This window comes from Symphalangus syndactylus, chromosome 4, assembly GCF_028878055.3.
Source record: "Symphalangus syndactylus isolate Jambi chromosome 4, NHGRI_mSymSyn1-v2.1_pri, whole genome shotgun sequence".
In the NCBI taxonomy this organism is placed as follows: domain Eukaryota; kingdom Metazoa; phylum Chordata; class Mammalia; order Primates; family Hylobatidae; genus Symphalangus; species Symphalangus syndactylus.
In genome coordinates, this window is record NC_072426.2 from 84,892,361 (window position 1) to 84,919,126 (window position 26,766).

The 26,766-nt window shown below is 45.7% G+C and overlaps 1 protein-coding gene across 9 annotated transcripts in view; it reads left to right on the forward strand.

Annotated features, from left to right (window-relative positions):
* The first annotated feature begins 3,223 nt into the window (after positions 1–3,223).
* ARHGAP22 (Rho GTPase activating protein 22) overlaps positions 3,224–26,766 on the forward strand; it is a 210,072-nt gene continuing 186,529 nt past the window's right edge. For 2 of the 9 annotated variants that reach the window (XM_055275387.2, XM_055275389.2), the window contains exons 1-2: positions 3,224–4,062; positions 7,091–7,253. In XM_055275387.2, the coding sequence (XP_055131362.1) occupies positions 7,202–7,253 (52 nt within the window). In that variant the 5' untranslated portion in view covers positions 3,224–4,062; positions 7,091–7,201. The remainder of the gene's footprint in view (positions 4,063–7,090; positions 7,254–26,766) is intronic. The other 7 variants (XM_055275386.2, XM_063638050.1, XM_055275379.2 and 4 more) reach the window with 7 other exon arrangements.

A 26,766-nucleotide genomic window follows, 5' to 3' on the forward strand; every position in this document is an offset into this window, starting at 1 on the left:
TAGTATTTTGCATATATTGCCCTAAATAAAATATGTTATTAAAACAATTTTCACCTGTTTCTTTTTTAATATGGCTACCAGAAAGTGTTTAATTATAGACGTGGTTCAAACTATATCCCTGCTGGACTGCGCTGATCCGGAGTAAAAACCGCAAGTGCCCAGCAGCCTTAATGTCCCGATTCTCCCCAGTCTTCTCTTTCAGGTGACTGTGTTCAATGTTAGTTACTGTATTGTATGAATATTCGTTCCACCTCATCCTTAACACTTCCACCTTGGTTACTCCTCACTCACGCAGCATGACGCTCTGGTTTACCAAAATGTTTGCCAGTTTCTCGGTCATCTCTGCACCCAGCTTCCCGTGCCTCCTTCACAGGTCAGCTCTCTTATTCCAGTTTCCGAGGCCACTCTGCAGGCTGCATTCTCTCCCAGTGTCACTGAGTACGCAGGTCCTGGACAGAGACCCCCTGCCACGGTGCCACGGCCTCCATGCCTGCTCCAAGGTGGCTCCTACAGCTGAGGGGGGCTGCCATGTGCAAGAGCCACAAGAGGCTGGCCCAGCCCGACTGCAGACAGGAAAGGGCACTCCAGGGACGCACTCGGCTCAGCTCCACACCCTCCATGTCCCTGTGACTCCAATTCATAGTGGGATAGGGATGAGGCAGCACTTCGTCCATCACCTTAATCCCCTCCCAGAAAGTACATCCGATTATTCCGGCCACAGCCTCTGGATCAGAATAGGGGCTTTAGCGTCCCCGTCGTGTAGGCCCCACCTGACCAGGGCTGAGGTCAAAGCATCATCCTCTCTCTTGGGGTGTCAGGGAGCCGCTCCCCAGCTCCGCTGCTCACAGACACGTCCCAGTCCGGTGGCCCAGAGCCGGGACCAGGGTGAGGGGAGAGGGGCGCTCATTGCCCCTAAAATTTGCACCCAAGATAACTCACTTGCCTCACCCTGTTCCCAGCTGTGTACCCACAGAAGCATGTATTTCTTGTGAGTGTTACCCAGGTGACTCCCCTGGACGTCCTGAAGCGGACAGAGCCCCTCTTCAGGACATCCTCCGTCCCCGTGCTGGTCATTGCCGCTGGAAAACCCAACAGCTCAAGTAGTGTGCTGAGGGCGCCACCTCGTGGCTATGACTCTCAACTGCAGTCAGGATTACTCTACCCTTGTGAATCAGCTCCAGGTTTCTTCTTCCAGTAATGTGACCCTTTTCAGAAAGAAGGTGGAAACAGTCCCTAGGTTCCGGCATTGACTGGCTTAAATATTTAAGCACGTGAAACAATAGATAGCCCTGCAATGCTTATAACAACTAGAAAAAACAAACAACGTCGCTATGTAAAAACAAAAGTGTCCTAAGAACTCTAATTAAACATGATCTACAGTGTGGTTCTGGCAGAACTTGACCACAGGGGTAGGATGATGGCTCAGTGAGCGGAGATTTCCAGAAGACCCTCGTGGCCAACCTCATTTCCAGGAGCTTCCAAAACACTGGATCCCTAGACACGACCCTAGTTTCATGGAAGCCAGGTAGCTCACTGATGAGGACGGATTCCCAACTTCTGACCAGGGTTGTAGGTCCCCCTCAGCCACCTGGGAGGACCGAGGAAGGGCCCAAGGGGAAGCCACTCCCGCGAGCCACACCCCACCAGGGTCTAACTAAATATTAAAGGCAGCTGTGTTCGCTGTTCCTTGTCACCAACTTGATTTTAAACACACAGGCAAACTCAGGCACTAGGTCACCTGGGAGTGTTTGATTATAAGATGTTCATCCCAATGGCTTACATTTTAATTTATCATGTAAATGTAAATGCAGAATATCTTTCAATGTGTGAGAAACCTGGTTTGAGAAATAAAAACTGCCCTACCTTTTGCTGCTGCTGCTGATGGACGAAGCAGAAGACACAAGCACTTCCAGGGCCCCTGCTAAAGGTTGCAGCTGGAACACACCATCCTGGCCATGGGCATGAGCATGGCGTACTTAATGCGAGCTGGGCACTTAGCTAAGTGCTCTGCCTGACTTTCCTCGCTTCATCCTCTAACAGACCCAGGGACTCAGCAGTATTACTATCCTCACTTTATACATGAGGAAGGGGCTCAGAGAGCCTGAGCCCCCTAGAGACCTAGCTAAGAAGTGTCTGAGGCAGGAATCAAACTCGATTCTCTGGCTCCTGAGTTCTGTTCTTTCCACCGAAGTACATGTCGCCTCCCCCAGCAAGCCTGGAGAGTGAGTGAGCCCTCACCAGGGCACACACAGAGAAGGCCTGGCACACTGTTTTCAGTGGAGCCCCCTATAGCTGTGGAGACTGCCGGGGTCCAAGAACAGGATGCTATGATCTTGCTTCTCAGGTGCCCTGAGCTCTGGTGCTGTGGCAGACATGTGCCTCCTTAGCTCTGCCAGCTCCCACTCTCCACCACGGTCACCCTGCCCCACACCCGGGGTCTCCAGGGGCAGGCAGGAGGTTACCACAATGCTTAGGGTGAGTGATGGCCCAGAGGCTGACTGACCCAGCTCTGCCCAAAGGCTGAATCAGGCTCTCCAAGGCTATCAGCCCATGGCTAACCACTCTGCCTTGGTCAAGGACAAGAGTGCAGGCGATTCCAGGTGAACCTCGACGCTGAACCCAGGTGAGCAGGAGGCCACTCCACTCTCGGGGAAGGATCTCTCTGCCCAACGCAGACTCTGGAAGCCAGTTCAACAAGAGCCACCTGCCTGCTTCTTCTGCTTTGACTTTCAAATGCCAGCCATGCTGCGTGTGGCTCTGGGATCTTGGGGAATGCGCTGACCCTTTGTGACCGTAGTTTCCCAGTCTACGGGCGGTGTGGGCGCCTTGGGAAGTAGCTCCGATCCCCCTCGGCAACCTCAGGGCTCCTCCCCTGCTGGTGATTTCTCCAGCCCCCACTTTCACCCCATACTTAAGACACAGAACTGGGCCAGCTATGCAGAATTCAGCTGCTCCGAGGAAGACTCAGTACAGAAAACCCTCTAAATCCCACACGCCCTGCCAACAGCACGGGGCGCACAGGACTGTGAGCTACAGATGAGGCTCGGGCGAGATGAGGTTGGGTAACCAGAAGCCAGGCGGGAAGGCGCGGAGAGCGGTCCGGGCCAGCAGGAGGCCGCGTCCCCGACGCCCGCCAGGGGGCGACGTGCACCAGGGCCCAGGAAGTCGCCTCCGCCCGTGGCGCCACCCGCGCTGCCCGGCAGGGGTCAGCCTCGCCCGGCCATCCCTGACCCGGCTGCTGCACCCTTCCGACTGAATGGGACCGCCCGCCAAGCCGCATCCCACCCCTCCCCCCCCACCCCCCGCCCCAGAGGCGCCGAGCAGCCGGGAGCTCCGTCCTGCCTGAGGATGCGGGGCCCGGGCTGCATCCCCCCGGCCCTGCTCGCCTGCTCATCACACGGAGGCCGGGGGCAGTGTCACGGCCAGGGAGCCTGCGGGGCTAAAGGAGCGGGCCGGGAGCTCAGGAGCTGCCGCCGGGCGGCGAGGAAGGAGCCCCAGGCAGGCCCCGGGCGGCCGAGGCTGGGGAGGAGACGGCTGGCCCTGGTTCCAGGTGAGCAGCCCCGCCCGCTCTGCTGGAGGCCCCGCTCACCACCGGCGGGAGATGCGGGTGCAAGCCCTGGGGCGCACGTGGCCAGGCCACTGCCACGCCCGAGGGACGGGTTTTCGTCGCCACCTCGGCCCTGGTGAACCCTGTGACTGGAGTGCCTCCCAATCCCACCGTGATGCCCACCTCGGGGCGCTGCCAGGTGCCAGGCTAACGCGTGTGATCCACAGTGTGCTGAGAAGTGCTGTCATTGTGAATGTCCGTGGTGGGGTGACGCCCGGGCAGGGTGTGCTGGCCTGGTTCCAGAAGACCTGGCCTCTCCAGCCCCCACGGCGCGCCCGTTTGCTGCGTGGCCCATGCTGCTGGCGGCTGCTCCTGGCTGAGTCATTCCGAAACGAGCGTCCAGCCCGCGGTCTCTGCCGCCCTTCCCAGCGCTGCCCGGCAGGCCCCGGGAACTGTGCCCAGCTGTGCCCGCTTAGCTGGTGTATGACCTGCATTTGAACTTGCTGCAAAGAAAGGTGGGTGAGGGAAAGGCGAGGGCTGGGGTGAGGGACTGGAGAGCAGTCTCCTGTCCCTTCTCCCCCGAGGTCACTGTCCTCCAGCTGGTGGGCAGAACTCTGTCCCCAAGCCTTCCAAAGGAGAGGCCCACCCTGTAGGACCTTGTCCCCACTATAGGCTGAGGTTGGTAAAGGTCACAGAGGTGGTTCCTGTTAAAACTTCCCTAACCAGAGGTCTCCTGATGCAGCGTCCCCCCACTCCACACACACACACACACACCCACTCTCCACGGTGTGGGTGGAGGTCAGTGAGGAGCAGGGACCTGCCCGGGCACACACGGGCCAGTTCGGGGGAGGGGCCTGAGACCAGGAAGGAGATTGGGTCACCGACCTGGCCAAGAGGAAAGAAAGAAAGAAAAGAAAGAGAGAAAGAAAGAGAGAGAGAGAAACAGAGAGAAAGGGAGGAAGGGAGGAGAGAAAAGAAAGAAAGAAGAAAGAAAGAAAGAAAGAAAGAAGAAAGAAAGAGAGAGAAAGAAAGAAAGAAAGAGAGAGAAAGAAAGAGGGGAGAGAAAGAGAAAGAAACGAGAGAGAGAGAGAAGAAAGGAAGAAGGAAAGAAAGAAAGAAAGAAAGAAAGAAAGAAAGAAAGAAAGAAAGAAAGAAAGAAAGAAAGAGTAATCAGCATGTCCAAGGATAGGAACTAACATTCCTCCTCTCCCTCTGTCTCTGTCTCCCTCTCTCTCCTCTCATACAGCACACACTTACACATACACCACAACAGCGGGGAAGTCTCATGTATCTTATCCTTAGGGCAACCTCACTGTGGGCACTGTATTTTGGACCCCTTCTCCCCACCCTTGGTTGCAGTGCCTGGCATCCACTCTAGCATCCACCCCTTTTCCATACCAGCTGAGGTGGCTTTTATGAAGCCAAGCCACCCTATTCCTGGGATGAGACCAGATTGGCTTTAGCCATTCAGCACATTGCATTGGTTTGGGTGGTTCAGGGACGGGTGAGTGGCCCAACCAAGGCCATGAGGCAAGAAGAGATGTTTGGGAGAGTAGGGAGGGGCAGCTTCCCAGCACTTCTGAGAGAGACACTGGAAGATAGACTCTTTCTTTGTGTTGGTCACGAAAGAAAGAGTATTAGTTCCTGAAGCGAGCTGGTGTCCAGCATTTTTTAATAATGACGGGACTTTGTTGAGAATGAAGCAGGCATTCCAGAAGCAAACAGGAGAACTGGAAAAAAACCCAGACTTGGTTAACATTGTCAAGCTGCTGGATCCAGCCATGCCCGAAGTCCATATTATGAGGGCTTTCCTACTCAAGGAGCCGATAAATCCCCTCTTTTTAACTGGCTTTCTTGTTGTCTGCAATTAAAAGTTTCTTACCTGGTGGTATTTTCTTTTTTGATCAAAGAGAAAATGGATATTCAGAAGGTATACGTTTGCCAGATAAAATACAGGATACCCAGTTAAAGCTGAATAGTGTTTCAGGTAAACTATACATAACTTTTTAACAGGTATTATGTCCCATGCAATATTTAGAACACAGTTACACTGCAAAACTAACTGGGCATCCTATACCTTTATTTGCTAAATTTAGCCCATGTCTAAATTCCCAGCACTCGAAAAAGGAAAACCTGGACTTTGTCCTAGAGTTTTTAGTTCCAAAGCCCCCTGTACACCAGGTCGTGGGATGGGCTGCTTCCTCTCACTCCTCTCTGCCTCTGTACCTGTGAGCTCTTATCAGCCTTGCACTCTGGCCTTTGCAACCCAAATTACTGCTTGCTCTGTTGCAAGGACATGCTGGCACCTTGGGTTTTGGCCCTTGCTGCTCTCTTCAAGCGGTTGAGTGCTCGCCTGCTGCCTCCTTCCGCTTCCAGCTGTCCCTGGTCACTCCCCAGAGGCTCAGGTTGGCCCCCTTCTCTGTGCTGTTCCAGCACTCCCTTCTGAGAACATTAGCAGCAGGAACTGTCCACAGATCCCCAAGGCATGGGCCAAGATGACATTCCCCCAACACACCCCACTAAGCGCTGTCCAGCAGCCCAGGTTCTACCCTCCTGCAGTGATGACAGCCCCAATTCCTGCACCCCCAAGCCCAGGTGTAGGAAGGATCTACCCTGCACTGAGCCACTGAGCACTGGCTATGCTTGTTTTATCTTTATAGCAATGATTGGTTTTTAACTGCTTTTATGCTCTCTGCAATTGAAAGGTGTTTCAGGTCACTATCAATAAATGTGATGCAAGCTCAATAGAACAGAGGAGACAAGGAGGGTGCTGGGAAGAAAATTCTGATGCATGCCCTCCCAGGAGTCACTGCTCCATCTGAATCAATGCTGCCCTCATTTAGATAACATTGTATCCACTGCCTTGGAGCCTGCCTTTGCCTTGGACTGCCAGGACCACTATGTCAATGATGTTCATGGCTGCATAAATATCGCTTGGCTGTTTCATAATCGGGATTTATCTTTTTGATGCTCCACAACTGTAAATTATGCTGTAATGATGCTAAATTTCCAGAAATTGAATGGAGAAGCCATGCCATGAGCAGCCTGTGTACCTGGTGAGGGTCTCACATGGGGTGCTCCTGGGCCTTGACTGTCCCTCTGTGGGACTTGCTCTCCCCACTAACAGGACTGCTGTGCCCACCAGACGAAGGCCATAAATGCATCCTGGAAGTCACACTGCAAATCTGCAGTGTTGTTTGTACTTATTTCTAAGGCTTTCTGGAAACCCAGCTCCCTTAAATCCAGGTCAGCTCATGGAAAAAAAAATCAAATATAGCATCTGATGTGTGCTGAGGGCTTCGCTCACAAAGCCCCTTCTTTCTACTTCTAAATCCTCTGTTATGTGAAGTGGTTGTCACTATTGTTCCCATTTTACAGATTTGAGGAACTGATACCCCAAGACCCTGTGACTTGCTCAAGGCCATTCCAAGATCCCTAGATGCACTTACGCTTAATGAACTAATTCTTCACAGCGAGGCTTCTTGTTTAAAATCCAAGAAAATACCAGATAAAGGGCATTCTAAATATATTTCTTTTCTATAGATGTGTATCTCCTGTTACTGGAAAACAGGAATTAGCTTGCCTGCTTGAGGATGTGGTTGGTTCTTTATAAAAAGGATATAGAAGAAATTTGCACAGACTGCCAGCTTCATTATGCTACCGACAGCTTCCAGCAAAAGGAGGACGTTTGCAGCCAGATATTTCAGTAAGAATTTTATTATGTTCTATGTGGGAAATGATTACCTTTGCATTTGACTTCTTGCTTGAGGGATGGGGTCCCTGGAGGCTGTCTTGGTCTTGTGACTGAGAGCACCAGGTGGCATCTGTGGTCAGGGTTCTGACCTCCTTCAGCTCCTGGAAATGGCTGATGGCACAAACCCCACCCCTGAACTATGGCAGCTGCTCTGTGTCTGCCTGAAAAACAGAGGCTTCAGGCTCCTGGGCTCTAATGACTCAGGGCTCTGATTGCATTCAAAGTCTGTAAGGACCCCTATGTCCAAGGACCGCTGGGGCAGTAGGCAACTCCGTCACAGGGGAACGCTGTGTGCAGCTGAAGGCTACTCTGTGTCTCTGCTTGGAAAGGATCCAGTCAAGTGGCTAGTAGAGAAATAGTGAGGACATCTCAGTAACCCTCAGTAAAGTGTCTGGGAGACAACTGTTAGACCAAGTGAGATGACTGTTTGGGTCACAGGCAGGTGCTGTCTTGGTGGGCTGTGCAGGTGATGATTGGCTAGGTTATGCAGGTGGGTCACAGGCAGGTGCTGGCTGGGTGGGCTGTGCAGGTGAGGATTGGGTGGATTGTGCAGGTGATGGTTGGGTGGGCTGTATAAGCGATGATTTGGATGGGTTGTACAGGTGCTGATTGGGTGGGTTGTGCAGGTGCTGGCTGGGTAGACTATGCAGGTGCTGATTGGGTGGGTTGTGCAGGCACTGACTGGGTGAGCTGTGCAGGTGAGGATTCGGCAGGTTGTGCAGGTGCTGGCTGGGTGGACTATGCAGGTGATGATTGGATGGTTTGTGCAGGTGCTGGGCTGCGTGGGCTGTGTAGGTGACGGTTGACAGTTGCTAGTCAGGTCACATGCATGACCTGATGGGCTCAGTTATGAGATGATGTTGCCTGAGCCCCTCCAGGACTGGTAAAGATTGGAAATTCTAGAAGCTAGTGGGTGAAATGCAGTCATGGACCTCAACCTCCACATTAAAATCACCCAAGGTGCGTTTAAAAATTCCCAGGCTCCCCCTCCAGAGATGCAGGTTTAATTGGTCTTGGATGAATCCAAGATATCAGCATATTTTTAAAGTCCCAGGTGATGTAATGTAATATGCTACCAGGTTCAGGATACAGCGGACCAAGCCCAGGGTGGGCTCAGACTCCACAGAGCCCCTTTGCTGTCGTCTGAGTAGATATTCATGGGGTGAGGAGTAAAGCTCTGTGTTCATGAAGAACGGAGTTGGCTAGAAGCCAGGACCCCTGGGCTGGCCTCGTGCTGCAGACACTTCTCACACTGTCAACTTCCCTGGATCTCACTTTCCACAGGAGAAAATAGGGGGTGGGGGAGCAGCTGAGATTAACCCTTAACTGTTCAAGCCTAATACCTAATATCTCCAGGTATCATTTTCCCTGTGCTAGGTTTATTGCATTATCTGGCTTGGAAGGAACAGTCACTTGCTTTTGTAGGAGGTTCCAGCCACCAGATTTCTATGATGAAATAAATTCTTCCCCGGATTCATAGCGTAGGTGTGAAGGATTTATCAAAGGATTTCCTTTGAGAAAGGGATAGAGGACATACTGCATGACATACTTGAACTTAATGAATTTGATTGAATTAATATCTTTATCAAGATGAAATTTATATAACATGAATTTAACCATTTTGAAGTGTAAAAGTCAGTGGCAATTCATACATTCACAATGTTGTGCAACCATCAGCTCCATTTAATTCCAAAATGTTTCCATCACCTTGTACCTATTAAGAGGTTGCTCCCTCTTCTCCACCCCATGCAAACACCAATCTGTGTTCTGCCTCCATGGATTTTCCAGTTCTGGATTTGTCATGTAAATGGATTCATGCAATATGTATCCTTTTATGAAGCCTTGTGTCTGGCTTCTTTCACTTAGCATAATTTTTCCAAGGTTCATCCACATTCATTCCTTTTGACACTGGATTAATTTGTAAATGATTACCTAATCTCAAACACTTTGACAACTCTGTAACAATGAACTGGCAATGCCATTTCATGAAAGGCTGCAGGAAAAAAAAAAAAAAGTCTTCAGCACAGGGGGAGGGGGCTTCTCCTCCCCATCCTTGGTCTCTCAGTTAGCACCTCTGTGTGTTTATCTTTCTTCTCTCCACCTGCCACCTCCTGGTCTCTCTCTCTCTCTCCCTTTCTCTCTCTCTCCCTCTCTCCCTCCCTCTCTCTCTTTCTCTCTCTCTCCCTCTCTCCCTCCCTCCCTCTGTCTTTCTCAGCTAATGGAGATTATTGAGAAACTTAAGTTTGCTTTTAACTGTCATTTTCAAGGATTGAGGACAAATGAAAGGTTCTTATGGGTTAAACTGTACTGCTATGCTTCATTTCTTCACTTTGTCCACAATCTTGCCACATCGAGAACCTACCAGCACTTTCCCTCCAGCACGAGCCAGTTGTGAGCCTCTTGGCCTCCCACTTGGTGAGTTCTGTGCTAAAGGTCTCACCCAGCAGTGGGCAACACCCTCAGCTCCATCACTGTGGGCCTCAGCTCCTCCTAGAGAACTCTCCTGCCAGCAGGACCAGCTGCAGCCTCTTTTCTCACCAGCTCCCAAACTTCAGACCTCTGGTCTGCCTGGTTGTCTCCCAGGACTGCTGGCTTCTCCCTGTCTGACCCTCCTGGCACTCCCCATGCCAAGGAGCCACTGTGCCTCGGGATCACAGTGGAGAGAAAGACAGTGGCCTCTGCCCATACCCAGCCAGAGTGTCCAAAGAGAAGGAGAAGGCATCTCTGAATCCAACCACTCCTGCAAGTCCCCAAATCCCTGACCTGCACGCTGGGACCAAGGCTGGGAGCAGCCTGGGGTAGGGAGGCTCCTTCGAAACCCTCTCCCACGCCTCCCTGACTCTGTGGCTGTCCTCACCTTGGCCTTTCCCAGAGCAGACTCTCTCCCCAACTGCTGGCAGAGATGTAAGGGGACTGTGAGAACCCAGGTAGGGGGACATGACTGTGTCCTGGGAGAATAGGAGACTTAGAGAGAGGGGTGCAGAAGCGGTTGGAATGGGGTAATAAGGGAGGAATGGTAGGTGGATGCCGTATTGAGAAACTTGGACTTGTTCTCATGAGGCATAGGGAGCTACTGATGGTTATAAGCACAGGACTGATCTGATGAGAATGTTCATAGGAATAATTGCTTGGCAGCGGGGCGAGAGGTCAGCTGTCACCTGGATCTTTGCAAAGGATCCTCCCCATTGCTCTTCTTCTTCCCACCCTTGGCCCTTCCATCTCTCCATACTGCACCGAGCAAGACTCTTTGAACCTAAATCCAATCAGCACTGTCACATCCATGGGCATCCATGTTGCTTAACACATCCACATGGATGCCCAGGCCACTTTACCTCTGTTGGTTGCCTGCCCTCCTCTGGCACCCACCTTGCCCATCGAAGGATCTCCTGCCAAGCACCCCATGCTCCCCCGCCCCGCTGAGCCTGCTCTGCACCAGCAGTGCCGGCCTCCCTGCTGGTCTGGTGTTTGCATGATCTGCCCACTCTCTGGACCATTGTCCCCCAGGACAGCTGCCTGGCCTACAGACTCACCTCCTTCAGACTTTTACCCAAAGCTTTTATTAAGGCTTTCTCTGACCACCTGTGTGAGTCTGAATGGGATGAGTTACACAACCACCAGGTCACCTGGGTGAGTTGAGGGGTGGATGCTGCCCTGTCAATCATAGTGACTTAAAGACCCAGGCTGATGCTGCCAGACCAGAGGCCCGAGAAACAGTGAGTTTGTGAATGGTCTCACGTCAGCAGTTAAATCCTCAGCCTGGAAGGGACACACATCACATTCTGCTCACAACTCTGTCCCAAGCTAATCACTGCCCCAATCAACTGCAAGGGGCCCAGGAAGTGCAGTCCCACCACATCCTGGGGGCCTGGAGATTTTAATGACCGCACTAATTGAAACCCTGCCCTGCCTTCCCATACTCCTTTCCCATTTTTTTTTCTTCATAGCATTGGTTATTATCATATTCTATGTATTTTAACAGCCTTATTCATATGTAAGTTACATGGAATAAAATTCACCCATTCTAGGTTCACAGCTAAATTAATTTAACTACATTCATAGAGTTGTAAAACCATCATCACAATCCAGTTTTAGGGCATTTCCAGCACGTCAAAAAATTCCCTCAAGCCCATCTGCAACTAATCCTTCCTCCCAACCCCAACCCAAGGAAACCATTGATCTGCTTTTTGTCTTCATAAATGTGCCTTTTCTGGGCATTTTCTATAAATGGAAGCATAAACTGTGTAGTGTTTTGCATTGGGCTTCTTTCATGTAGCATAAGGTTTTGAGGGTCATTCATGTTCTTGTGTGAATCAGTGATCAGTGTGCTCCTTTGTAGCTGAGTAATACTCCCTTGTAGGGATGCACATCTTGTTTCTCCGCTCACCCACTGATGGACTTTTGGGTTGTTTTTGGATTGGTATTATTATGAATGATTTGCTATAAGCATTCACACGCATATGTTTCTGTGAACACATGGCTTTCATTTCTCTTGCTGGGTCGTATGGTAGGTTTATTTTTTAATTTTTAAGAAACTGTCAAAATGTTTTCTGAAATCTCTGTACCATTTTACATTCCCACCATCATACAATCCCACCTCATACATAAGGGTCCCAAAGTTTCCACATCCTCATCAACACTTGCTATGGTTTTATTATAGCCATCCTAGTGGGTGTAAAGTGGTATTTTATTGGGGATTTGATTTGCATTTGCTTAACCATTAATGATGTTGAATGTACTTTCCTGTGCTTATTAACTATTCATATGCCTTTTTATTTCCATTTTTATATTTTTTGATACTGAGTTTTGCTCTTGTCTCCCAGACTGGAGTGCAATGGCGTGATCTTGGCTCATTGCAACCTCTGCCTCCAGGTTCAAGCGATTCTCCCACCTCAGCCTCCCGAGTAGCTGGGATTACAGGCACCCACCACCACGCACAGCTAGTTATTGTCTTTTTTAGTAGAGACGGGGTTTCACCATGTTGGCCAGGCTGGTCTCAAACTCCTGACCTCAGGTGATCCACCCCCGTCAGCCTCCGAAAGTGTTGGGAGTACAAGTGTAAACCACCAAGCCCGGCCTGTTTGTATGTCTTCTTTGGTAACATGCCTATTTAAATTTTTTGCCCATTTTTAAATCAGGTTGTCTGTCTTATTAGAGTTGTAAGAATGTTTACATGTTCTAGATACAAATCTATTATCAGATATATAATTTGCCTATATTTTCTCCTAGTCTGTGGCTTGACTTTTAATTTTCTTAATGGTGTACTTAAATTTTAAAGTGCAAAAAATATTAATTTTGTCGAAGTTCAGTTTTTCTATCTTTTCTTTTATGAATCATGCTTTTGATATGGTATCTAAGAGTCCACCTAACCCAACATCACAAACACTTTCTCCTGTGTTTGTTTCTAGAAGTTGTATGGTTTTAGCATCTACATTTAGAGCTAAGACCCATTTTGAGTTAATTTTTGTATATAGTATGAGGTAAAGTCAAAGGGTTGTTTTGTTGCTTGTTTGTCTGAAGGGTTTTAGTTGTTGTTGTTGTTGCTGCTGCTGTTTCACTTATGGATAGCCAATTGTCCCAACACCATGTGTTAAAAGATTTTCCTTTCCCCACTGAATTGCCCAAGCTCCTTTGTGAACTATCAGCTAGCCACAAATATTGGGGTTTAATTCTGGATTCTCAATTATATTCTATTGACCTGTAGACCTATCCTTGTGCCTATACCATACTATCTTGATTACTATAACTTCGGAGAAAATGTAAAAATAGGTAGTCTGTAACTTTATTCTTTTACAAAATTATTTTGCCTGTTCTAGGCCCTTTGTGTTTTTATATAAAATTTCAAATTAGCATGCCAATTTCTCCACCCCAATAAAATGTTTCTGAGATTTTGATGGGAATCACATTGAATTTGTAGATTCATTGGAAGATAATTGCCATCCTGACAATATTGATTCTTTAACTTCATGAAAAAGAAATGTACTTCTAATTATTTATATCTTCTTAATCTTCTCTCAGAAGTGTTTTCTGCATGTCTTCACATCATTGTTAAATTTATTTCTAAATAGTTTATTCTTTTTGATATTATTGTGAATGGTGTTCTTTTCTTAATTTCATTTATGGAGTTTTTGTTGCTGAGTGTAGGTATACAATTGATTTTTGCTATGTGCATCTTGTATCCTGCGACTTTGAAAAACTTATTAGTTCTAGCAGTTTTTTAAATTAGTTCTTGTGATAATTTTCCAAATACAGTATCATATCATCTGCAAATAAAGACAGATTTCCTTCTTCCTTTCCAATCTGGCTTTAAATTTTTCTCTGCCTCTCTTCCTCTCCTTCTCTCTCCTGACCCTCTTTTTTCCCTTTGTCTCTCACTGTCTATTGTACTGGATAGAATAATACAGTATATTGTTGACTAGAAGTGGAGAAAGTGGCTACCTCTGCCTTTGTCCTTATTTTAAGGGGAAAGCATTCAGTATTTTTATGGTTACATATGATATTGGTCTCTGGGTTTGTCATAGATACCCTTTAACACATTAATTTCCCTTCTACTCCTAGTTTCTTGAGAGTTGTTGTTTTTTAAAATCATGAATGGCTATTGGATTTTGTCAGATGCTTTTCTGCATCCATTAGATGATTATATGGGTTTTGTCTTTTATTCTATTTGTATTAGTAAAATATATAGATGTGTAATAGATGTACAACATTAATTGATTTTTTCAGGTGTCAAACTAATGTTACATTCCTGGGATAAATCCCATTGAGTCATGGTGTGTAATCCTTTTTATATCTTGCTGAATTTACTTTACTAATATTTTGTTGAGCATTTTTATGTGTGTTAATGAGGGATATTAGCCTGGTAGGTTTCTTTTTGTAGGAGGTCTTCGTCTAGCTTTAATATCAAGGTAATATTGGCCTCATAGAATGAGTTGGGAAGTGTTCTCTCATTTTCTGAAAGATGTTGTGAAGTATTGGTGTTATATCTATTTATACGTCTGTGGCGGGAGGTGGGGGCATGTGCATGTATATGTATGATTATTTCTGTCTTTGTTGGCATAAGGTTGTTCATAGCATTCTTTGATAAGTCTTTTTAATTTCAGTTGAGTTGACATTATGTCCCCTTTTTCATTACTGATTTTTTATTCTTGGTCAGTCCAGATACAGACATTTCCATTTTATTAATCTTTTCAACAAGCTAGCTTTTTGTTTCATGGATTTTCTCTAATGTTTTACTGTTTTCCAGTTCATTTATTTTTTATTTATTTATTTTATTTCTCTTTATTCTTTCTTTTTCTGCTTGATTTAGATTTAGTTTCTAATTTTTCTAGTTTCTTAACATGAAAGCTTAGCTTATTGATTTGAGCCCTTATATTCTGATATAGGTGTTTAAAGCTATAGATTTCCCTATAGTGATTTCGCTGTATACCATAAATATTGGCATATTATTTTTCATTTTCATTCCATTCAAAATATGTTCCAACTTCCCTTCTGATTTCCTGTGTGATGTGTGGGTGATTTAGTAGTGTGTTGTTCAACTTCCAAATATTTGAGGGTCTCCAAAATCGCTTTCTGTTGTTATTGCTAATTTAATTCCAAGATAGATAATGTACTTTATATGATTTACATTTTTTAATTGATCAGGACTTGTTTTATGGCCTACCATAGGTCTCTCCTAGAGAATATTCTAAATGTACTTGAAAATAATGTATATTCTGCAGTCATTGTGAGGAGTACCCTTTGTATGTTGATTGGGTCAAATTAGTTGATACTGTTGTTCAAGACTTCTATATAGTTGCTGATATTCTATCTAGTTGTTCTATCAATTATTGAGATTGGGATATGGAAATCTCCAACTTTAATTAATTAGTCCTCTGTTTCTCCTTCAATACCGTCTGTTTTTGCTTCATGCATTTTGGGGCTCTCATGTTATCTCCACACATTTATAATTGTTACAGCTTCTTAATACTGTTACTGTTTTTCATTGTTAAATGTTCCTCTTTTTCAGAATGTTTCTTTTTCTTTCTTTTTTCTTTTTTGAGACAGAGTTTTGCTCTTGTTGCCCAGACTGGAGTGCAATGGCACGATCTTGGCTCACCGCAACCTCTGCCTCCCAGGTTCAAGTGATTCTCCTGCCTCAGCCTCCCATGTAACTGGGATTACAGGCATGTGCCACCACACCCAGCTAATTTTGTATTTTTGGTAGAGATGGGGTTTCTCCATGTCGTTTAGGATGGTCTCGAACTCCCGACCTCAGGTGATTTGCCTGCCTTGGCCTCCCAAAGTGCTGGGATTACAGGCGTGAGCCACCACGCCTGGCCCAGAATGTTTCTTTTCTTAATGTCTATTTTTTCATATATTAACATGACCAGTTCCAGCTGTCTTATGATTACTGTTGTGTGGCATATATATATATATATTTTTTTTTTTTTATTATTATTATACTTTAAGTTCTAGGGTACATGTGCACAATGTGAAGGTTTGTTACATATGTATACATGTGCCATGTTGGTGTGCTGCACTCATTAACTCGTCATTTACATTAGGTATATCTCCTAATGCTATCCCTCCCCACTACCCCCACCCCATGACAGGCCCCAGTGTGTGATGTTCCCCTTCGTGTGTCCAAATGTTCTCATTGTTCAATTCCCACCTATGAGTGAGAACATGCGATGTTTGGTTTTTTGTCCTTGCGATAGTTTGCTGAGAATGATGGTTTCCAGCTTCATTCATGTCCCTACAAAGGACATGAACTCATCATTTTTTATGGCTGTGTAGTATTCCATGGTTTATATATGCCACATTTTCTTAATCCAGTCTATCATTGATGGACATTTGGGTTGGTTCCAAGTCTCTGATATTATGAATAGTGCCACAATAAACATACATGTGCATGTGTCTTTATAGCAGCATGATTTATAATCCTTTGGGTATATACCCAGTAATGGGATGGCTGGGTCAAATGGTATTTTTAGTTCTAGATCCCTGAGGAATCACCACACTGACTTCCACAATGGTTGAACTAGTTTACAGTCCCACCAACGGGGTAAAAGTGTTCCTATTTCTCCACATCCTCTCCAGCACCTGTTGTTTCCTGACTTTTTAATGATCGCCATTCTAACTGGTGTGAGATGGTATCTCATTGTGGTTTTGATTTGCATTTCTCTGATGGCCAGTGATGATGAGCATTTTTTCATGTGTCTGTTGGCTGCATAAATGTCTTCTTTTGATAAGAGTCTGTTCATATCCTTTGCCCACTTTTTGATGGAGTTGTTTGTTTTTTTCTTGTTTGTTTGAGTTCTTTGTAGATTCTGGATATTAGCCCTTTGTCAGATGAGTAGATTGCAAAAATTTTCTCCCATTCTGTAGGTTGCCTGTTCACTCTGATGGTAGTTTCTTTTGCTGTGCAGAAGCTCTTTAGTTTAATTAGATCCCATTTGTCAATTTTGGCTTTTGTTGCCATTGCTTTTGGTGTTTTAGACATGAAGTCCTTGTCCACGCCTATGTCCTGAATGGTATTGCCTAGGTTTTCTTCTAGGGCTTTTATGGTTTTAGGTCTAACATTTAAGTCTTTAATCCATCTTGAATTAATTTTTGTATAAGGTGTAAGGAAGGGATCAAGTTTCAGCTTTCTACATATGGCTAGCCAGTTTTCCCAGCACCATTTATTAAATAGGGAATCCTTTCTCTATTTCTTGTTTTTGTCAGGTTTGTCAAAGATCAGATGGTTGTAGATGTGTGGTGTTATTTCTAAGGGCTCTGTTCTGTTCCATTGGTCTATATCTCTGTTTTGGTACCAGTACCATGCTGTTTTGGTTACTGTAGCCTTGTAGTATAGTTTGAAGTCAGGTAGCGTGATGCCTCCAGCTTTGTTCTTTTGGCTTAGGATTGTTTTGGCAATGCGGGCTCTTTTTTGGTTCCATATGAACTTTAAAGTAGTTTTTTCCAATTCTGTGAAGAAAGTCATTAGTAGCTTGATGGGGATGGCATTGAATCTATAAATTACCTTGGGCAGTATGGCCGTTTTCACGATATTGATTCTTCCTATCCATGAGCATGGAATGTTCTTCCATTTGTTTGTGTCCTCTTTTATTTCATTGAGCAGTGATTTGTAGTACTCCTTGAAGAGGACCTTCACATTCCTTGTAAGTTGGATTCCTAGGTATTTTATTTCCTTTGAAGCAATTGTGAATGGGAGTTCACTCATGATTTGGCTCTCTGTTTGTCTATTATTGGTGTATAAGAATGCTTGTGATTTTTGCACATTGATTTTGTATCCTGAGATTTTGCTGAGGTTGCTTATCAGCTTAAGGAGATTTTGGGCTGAGACAATGGGGTTTTCTAGATATACAGTCATGTCATCTGCAAACAGGGACAATTTGACTTCCTCTTTTCCTAATTGAATACCGTTTATTTCTTTCTCCTGCCTGATTGCCCTGGCCAGAACTTCCAACACTATGTTGAATAGGAGTGGTGAGAGAGGGCATCCCTGTCTTGTGCCAGTTTTCAAAGGGAATGCTTCCAGTTTTTGCCCATTCAGTATGACATTGGCTGTGGGTTTGTCATAAATAGCTCTTATTATTTTGAGATATATCCCATCAATACCTAATTTATTGAGAGTTTTTAGTATGAAGGGCTGTTGGATTTTGTCAAAGGCCTTTTCTGCATCTATTGAGATATCATGTGGTTTTTGTCTTTAGTTCTGTTTATATGCTGGATTACGTTTATTGATTTGCATATGTTGAACCAGCCTTTCATCCCAAGGATGAAGCATGACATATATTTTTCTATTCTTTTTCTTTTAACCAGTTTGTGTCTTTGAATCTGTAACGTGTCTCTTTTAGACAACATACTAATGGATCTTGCTATTTTATGGAGATGGTCTTTGTATTTTGATTGAGGTATTTAGACCATTCACATTTAATATAATTAGTGATATGTTTGAATTTACATTTGCCATTTTATAATTTGTTTTATGTATGTCTTCTCTTTTTTGTTCCTGTTTTTCTTTTACCATCTTTTGTGTTAGATAGATATTTTCTAGTATACCATTTTAATGTTTCTATTTTTTACTGTATTTTTGTGTTGTCTTAGTGTTTGCTCTAGAGATTACAATATGCATTTTACCTTAATCTACTTAAGATTAATAATTCCAGTAAAATGCACAAACTTTTGCTCCAAGACAGCTCGATTTTATCCGTTTTCCTTTGTGCTACTGTTGTTTTGGGCTTATCATATATAACATTTATAACACTTATTTATACATGATAAGCCCAAAAATACACTGTTATAACTATGGCTTTAAACATACTATGTCTTTAAAAGATGTTAAGAGGAAAAATAAATTTATGGGACCTTCGTATTAACCCACATGTTTACCATTTCCTGTGTTTTTCATTTATTCCTATAGATTCAAGTTACTGCATGGTGAAATTCCTTTCAGCTTAAAAAATTTCCTTTAATGTCTTATAACATAGATCAGATAGCAAGGAATTCTCTCAGTCTTTGTTTTTCTGAAAATATCTTTATTTTGCCTTCATTTTGAAGGATATATTTTTTGATATAGAATTCTTAGTTAACAGTTTGTATTTTTCTTTCAGCACTTTGAATACGTCCTCCCACTTCTAGCCCTCACTTTTCAGATGAGAAGGCAACTGTTAATTGCATCAGTACTCCCTTTCATGCAACAAGACATTTTTCTTTTGCTACTTCAAGATTTTCTCTTTGACTTTCAAGAGTTTGTCTCTAATGTGCTGAGGTGTGGATCTCTTTGTATTTATCCTACTTGGGATTCTTTGAGATAATTATACATGAAAAATAATGTTTTTCATCAAATTTAGGAAGTTGTCAGTAATTATCTTTTTCAAATAGTTTTCCTGTCTTTTTCTCTTTTGACTCCTCCTGTCTGGGATTTGCATTACACACATGTTGGCATGCTTTATGTTGCTTTACAGGTCTCTGAAAGTCTTTTCTTTGTGCTTCAATTTTTAAAATTGTTTTATATTCTTCACATTCACTAATTTCGATAACTCTGTCTTTACATTCACCTGTTCTTTCTTCTCCTTCCTCAAATCTTCTGCTGAGCTACTCCAGCAAATTTTTATTTTAGTTATTGAATGTTCAACTCAAGAATTTCCATTTGGTTTTAAATATTTTCTGTCTCATTGAAATTCTCTATTTATTGATTTATTATTGTCCTGTGTCCCTGTAATTCTTTAATCATTTTTCTTTAAGTTTTTTAAAACGTATTTACAGTAGCCATTTCAAAGTCTCTGTTAAATCCAAAATCTGGCAATACTCAAAGAGACAGTTTCAATTGACTTTTTTTTTTTTTACATATGAGTCACACTTTTCCTTTGTACTTCCCTTTTGTTTTTTGGTTGTTAGAAAGTGGGCATTTTAGATAACATATTTTAAGAACCCTGAATTCTGATATTCTCACATGATTAATGTTGTTGTTAAATTGTTCATTTGTTTAATAACTTGCCTGGCCTAAATCTGTGAAATCTGTCTCGCTCACAGAACATAGCAACTAATATCTGTTATATTTGCCTTTATTCTTGCTCATATCTTTAAACCTGCCTTCCTAGGGGTCACTCTTGTTTCTGTGTAATTTAGTAATCAGCCAATGATGAGACAGATGTCGTATACAAACCATGAGCCAGTAAACCCTCTATTATCTGCCAATAGATCTGTGCATGGGTAGGGAAATACTCTCAAAGTTCAGGTTGTTTACAAGACTGCCTTGCCTTTTACTTTCTGTTGGACCTTTCATATAACCTCTGCACATGCCCTCAGTCTTAGAGTTGGCAAGAATGTGTGGATACTTTGAGCCATCTTTGGTCTCCACTGCACATGCATACAGTCCAAGCCAGGAATATATTTGCCCCAACCTTGACTGCAACCTCAGACTAATTGAGCATTGGTCCTCCCCATTCACTAGCTGCCAATATTGTCAGTAGTACTGACAATCATAATTGAATAAGCAACTTTGGACTGCATCAGCAAAATTGCTGCTCCCCATGACAATGTCCCACCCTGACAGAACCTGTGTGAGGACTGAGCTTAGAGAAGTGGGATGGGAATTGCCCTAACAAACAGTACAACTGTGCAAAGCAGACTTGTTCTGTTCTTACTCAAAGTTTAGAAGTTTTTGGAGCATAACCACTTTTCTGATTGTTGCATGTCTTTGGTCAATTTCCAGAGTACACAAATGGTTGTTTATGTCAGTTCTTTCAAGCTTTATAGTTGTGTTTTGCGGAGAGAATTTGCTGACATCATCATTTAGCCATAGCTGGAAGTCCTGCCTTTTACTTCTTTCTTTCAAGTTTCCCATATCCCCTTTCTTATTAGGATATAGGCACAATCTTGCAGGCATTATTGCCATTATCCCTTTGCTCATTAAGCACCACTAGAATTAGGAGGGGAAGGGGAATGTTAAAGAGCTCTTTGCACAGTGCCTAGAATTATGCCTGGCACATAACGTTTGTTTAATAGTTGTTTGTTGAATGAATGAATAAATAGCATGGAGATGGGACTAATGGTGGTCAGGTGACCTTCCTGAGGGCTTGAGTAAGTAAGAATATAGAGGGAAAAGGAGGTTCAAGAGATACTGGGAAGCAAAATGGACAACACTTGACAGTACTGGGCAGGGGACGCACTCAGGTGTCTGGGGTTTCTAGCTGGGTAATGAGATGATTAGTTTTAGTGGTACAAGGTAATCCTGCAGAATCCAGGGCCCTTCATCATTAAGCTAAACACACATACACACACAAACACACACACACACACACTCCTGGCCTGTGAGTTGAAGAAGCTGCCCAAGGCTTCATGGCAAGTTGGAACAATGGCAGGCCCAGCTGCTGCTTCACACTGATGAGGTGAATCCACTGATCAGCAGCAATGTATGTCTCCCAAATCCCCCCAAGAATCTCCCCATGGCACAGACTTATAGGAAAGATACACAAAAGGGAATCCAGGGAAGTGTAATTCAGCCTAGCCAAGTTGCATTACGAAGCAGCTACAAGACCTCATTCTGTAGTTTCTGTTAAGGGAAAACAATGGAAGATCAGAAGCCATTCTAAGGTTCTAAGGGAATGGCTCTAGGAGGGGTAGTGGATGGGCAGAGGGAGAAGAGACCAGAGCAGGGAGAGCTACTAGGCAGGAGACTACTTAAGCAGTCCAAGGGAGAGCTTATGAGAATATAGGCCAAAAAGTGGTGGTAGAAACATAACAAGAGTCTAAGAAGATGGAATGCACAAGTGGCTGGCAGCATGTGGAAAAGGGAGAGAAAGAAGGAAAGTTGAGGCCAGCTTACTGGCTTTAGCAGTGAGGAAGATGGAGATATCCTTGTTGGCAGGGGAATGTAGGTGAAGGGATAGGTGAAGTGAGGATACTTTGTGCCTTTTCTTATTGACCCTTCCAGCAGGTTCTGTCTTCTTTTCATCCCGTCTCACTGATCCCAGCACCATCCACTCACCCATTCATCCACCATTCATCCATCCACCCATCCACTCATCCACCATCCATCTATGCATCTATCCATCCATCTATTCACCCATTTGCCATCCATCCATTTGTCCACCCATCCACCATTTATCCATCCATCTACCCATCCATCCATCCATTTACCCATCCATCCATCCATTTGTACATCCACCAGTCATTCATCTACCCATCTCTTTACCATCCATCCATCTACCCACCCATCTACCATCTATCCATCTACCTACAAATCCACTCATTCACCCACCCATCCATCCACCCACCCATCCACCCACTCATTCACCATTCATCCATTTGCTACTCATCTGCCACTCATTCATTCACCATCCATCCATTCATCTGTATACCTGTGTCACCTGTCGGCCATCTCTGGACAACAGCTCTGTGAGTGACGAATGACACCTATTGCGTGGCCTCACACAAGCAATAATTCATGGCTCCTTTCTACCCCTTGCCCCCAACCTCAACACAATAGTTGGAGCCTGTCTCCATCTGCAGCTTCAGAACTGTGGATGCCCAGGGCAGTAAACTCTCAGTGGCATTCATCTAAAGGCCTGGTTGGCTTCTGGGGAGATCAGCTTCTCAGAGACTGGCCTGCAGGGATGGCAGCAATGTGTATGCAGGCAGCTTTTCTGATTGTCCCAACCACCCACTCTGGCCCTTCACGCTGGAGCTCTCAGAATGAAGCTAAAGTACTGGCCATCATGAGAAAGCCTCTCAGACTCTGGCCCTCCCTGATATGTCTTCTGCCCACCCCAATGTACTATTCCAACTTGTTACCTTTTACTTTCATATCCTGATTCTACGAGTGGCTCTGCTTCCTGAAACGTTTGTCCTGTCCCTTCTGACTTCCCTCCCAGCACTCTGGGTTTTGCCTGCCAGTCAAGGTCTGGGCTTTGCCTGCCCACTTTGTGGCCTCTTTGTGGTGACCTCAAGTGAGAACTCTTCTCTGGTCTCCCACTGTCCTACTAGCGATGACTACAGCCATGGGTCTTGAGCTGGTACTGTTTGCCAGCAGTCATGGCTCTAAAGCTTGGACACACATAACATAACACATGTAGAGATATATCCCCTCCTCTCTAGGAGATCGTGGTCTGCAAAAGGGCAGGGTTGTGATGCAGGGGGTACAAGGAGCAGCAAGAAACAGGAGGACCCCAATGTAACCCAGGGATTCAGGGCAGGGTCCCAGAGCAGGGAGAATCCCTGTTGGCTCTTGGAGCCTGGGCAGGAGCAGCCCAATGGGCAGACTTAAGCAGACATTCCTGGAAGAGGACCAGGGCCATACCACAAGCTCTAAGGCCTCCATCCTGCTCACCCCAGTCTCCCTGCACAAGCACCAAGCATGGGACACAGGCACACAGACAGCATGGATGCAGGGCTGGGCTGGAAAGACCCAGACACCCCGAATGTCTCCTTCATGCAGTGTCCCCACAGCTAACATGCCTTTATCGACAGCCACCAGAGAAATGCTGAAGCTATGCAGGGCAGAGGAAGAAGGAGCAGCCATGTCATTAACCCCTTAACCCCCAAGCCTCTCCTGGATGTTCACCTGCACCTGGCAGCACAGGACCCCTGGGAAATGAGTCTGAAGATGGAGATTTTCCTTCTTCTTTCTTTAATGAAAAGAGAGAGAGAGTAAGGACCTGATGCTACCACCAAACTAAAAATAATAATAAATAACAACATTGAAATCACCTTGCATGGTTTACAACTGTCTTCAATATCCACAGGGGTGATGTCATTTAATTCCTGTAGCCAGCTTGCAAGATATTAATGTTCCCATTTTACAGAGGAGAAAACTGAAGCTCAAAATTGCAGTCCTTCCATCCTGCTTCCCCAGCCAGGAAGTGGTCTAAGTTTATGTTGTCCAATAGCAGAGCCTAAGACAAGAGCTTGGGTGCAGGTGGTTTATTTGGGAGGTGATGCCAGGAAGCAGGACTGATGGGGCAAAGAGTGACACCAGGAAGGAGGGAAGGCCAGTGTGAGGGGCATAATGAAGGTTGCTGCTGTCCCAAGACTCACTTCCACAGGGACTCTGGGAAGAGTGCAGACTCATCTGCCATAAGCCTGGAAGGGGAGAGGATGGGGGTTACCCAGCCCCCTTTCTCCCTTGGCTGAGGGCCACCCCAGGGGTGTGGACACCCAGCCCTTCTGGACTGCATTTGTTTGCCCAGGGCTCAGGGTCTCTGTGGCTTCAGAGAAAGCCCAGGACTGAGAGCCTGGAGCAGGAAGCCATCAGTGGGCTCACCTAAGAGGGGACGTTTCACCACAGCTGTGGCTGAACTTAGAGCTGGCCAAGGGGCTGGGACAAGTTACAGGGCACCCAAAGCTGTTCTTCAAGCTATGACCTAAACCCCAGGCATTTTTCTCTTACCAACCTTGGAGGAGTATGAAACTAGTCATGCCTGAGGAGACAGGGAGTTGGAATCCAGGGACACACCAGGCCCAGTGCGGAAGTGGGGGTGGGGGCAACAAGAGACAGAGGCCCAGAAACAAGGTGAAGTGCTTCATTCACGGTGGACCCAGAAGGAGCCCTTCCCCCAAGAGCCTCCCATGGGTGCTGGAATTCCCTTGTTCACACTGAGGAAGAGGGAGGGCAGGTACATGAGTCTGCTCGGGCTGCCGTGACAAAGTACCTCGGGCCCTGGGGCTTTCACAACACACATGTATTTCTTCCCATTCTGGAGGCTGGAAGTCTAAGATCAATGTGTTAGCAAGCTTCTTTCTCCTCTCTCCTTGGCTTGTAAATATCACCTTCTCCCTGTGTCTTCACACAGTTGGTGTCTGTGTCCTTATCTCCTCTGCTCATAAGAACTCCAGTCATATTGGACTAGGGCCCACCTTAATGACCTCATTTTAACTTAATCACTTATTTTAACTTTGATATTTAAAGGCCCTATCTCCAAATACAGCGACTTTCTGTACGGGGCAGTGGGGGTTAGGCTTCAGCATGAACTGGAGTCGGGGGACACAATTCAGCCCTCTTGCTTTCCTGGGCTCAGAGCTGTCAGCCCTGAGGAGCAGAGGAGAGTCTATTCCAAGGAACAGGCTGGGCAGAGCCTCAGAGAGTGTCTAGACAGATGCTCTGCCAGCCACACTACCCTCCAGGGAGCCAAGCGGAAGCCCAGGCTCACCCACCCCCAGCCACAGAACCAAATAAGGGCTGAGTCAGCGGCTCTTCTTAGAGACCCAGTTTCCTACAATGGTTTCTGTTTCTGCACATCTGGGAGAAATGATTTGACTCTGGAAATGGTTGTGAAATGGGCAAACCACAGTGCAGGCTCACCGCCCTCTGCACCCAGCAGCTTATCCTCTCTTATGGCCCAGCTCTGTGGGGACAGAGCACTTTTCCCTGTTGGCTAGATCAGGAAGCAGAAGAGCTGAAGTCTACTGACTTGCCAAAAGCTCACAGCTAGTTAGTGGCAGACAGGACTCAACCCAGATCTGAGCTGACCCATCTTTAGTGCTCATTCACAGCAGTACTTCTGCTTTTAGGGACATGGATGGCACCTTTGGCTGCTGCCATCAAATCTGCCACCCAAATCTGAAAGTACCCATTCAGCTACCCATGATACTACTGAGCTACTGGTGCAAACTGGATTCTCTCAACAGGTGAGCTGGCTGGCAGATAACACCTCCTGCCAGTTATCATAGAAACAAGCATGGGAGGAAGCAGCATCCTGGTGGCCAGGAAGAAGGTGAGGGAGAACACAGGGCACAGATGCCCATGGTGTCAACTCTCAGACACCTGCCCTGGAGATTTCCAGGAGTCAGGGCATCCTGCAGCCAGCTTGGCCCAGTGTTCAGTTAGGAAAGGCTCTCCGTCCTCCCATGCCCAGCCTTCTGCTCCCTCCTCCTCTTAGCCCTGTGGAATGACCCTGTCCCTATTAATGTGCCCATCTCCTTCTGCAGATGGATATCAACAGGGATTTTCTTGTGGAAAGTCCACAGGGAAAGCCAGCCCTCCCTCCCTGCTGCTGGCATCATTTCCCCACAAAATGTAAAAACAGTCTAGAGAAAGCTAGGCCTGGGTGTGGATCCAGGTTCTACCACCTGCTTACTCTATGCCATTACTCAAGTGATATAATCTCTCTGCTTCAGTTCCTCATTGTAAAAGGGAGACCACAATAGGCCATATCTCACAAGACTATAATAAGGATTACATGTCTAATTAAAAGCAGAGAGTTCAAGGAAAAGCACAGGGTAAACCCTGAATAAGTGGGAACTCCCTTCCAGACAAACAATCAGATGCCACTGTTAATCTCTGGCTGAGAATTGTTTCCTTTGGGAATTTTTTGAAAACCAAGTGGTATGATGGAGACTCTGGACACCGGAACCCTACATTTGGAGCTTTCTCCCAGTTTTACTTCTCCAGCATGCAGTCACTGCAAACCTCAGACCTGGGAGTCTCAGAGGAAGGTAGATTGTCTGCAGAAATGAGAGCTGACTGGGGCCATTAAAGGTGGACAGGCTTGGAAAATGATCTCAAAAGTTTCCTAAGGGTTGATAATTTATTCAGTCACCCAGCAAACACGAGTTGTGCCAGGCTTTGCTCTAGGCACTGGAATACAGCAGGCAACACAATTGGCAAAAACTCTTACCTTCTGGAGCTCATGCTCTTCTCATATCATCCACTGATGTCCTCCGTGTGGGTCATGGACCTCTGGCAGGTGACTCAGGATCTTCCAGGGGTAGATGAAGGAAAAGAATAGTCAGCGTTGTGCAGCAGTGATGAAAATGGAAAGACTCTGGCTTCTGGTTTCATCTTTGACATGTGAAAACCTTAGACATTTTCACACTCATCCTTACAACAAGGAAAAAGCTGAGCAAACTTAAAATCAATGATTTCGCTCTGGCATCTGCAGACACAGCAAATACTAAAGACAGCACAGCTCCTAGCCAGGGTGGTTTTGGGAACGCCCCCCAATTTGCAGTTGGTGTTGGAAGTGAGGCTGGTCTTGTGAAG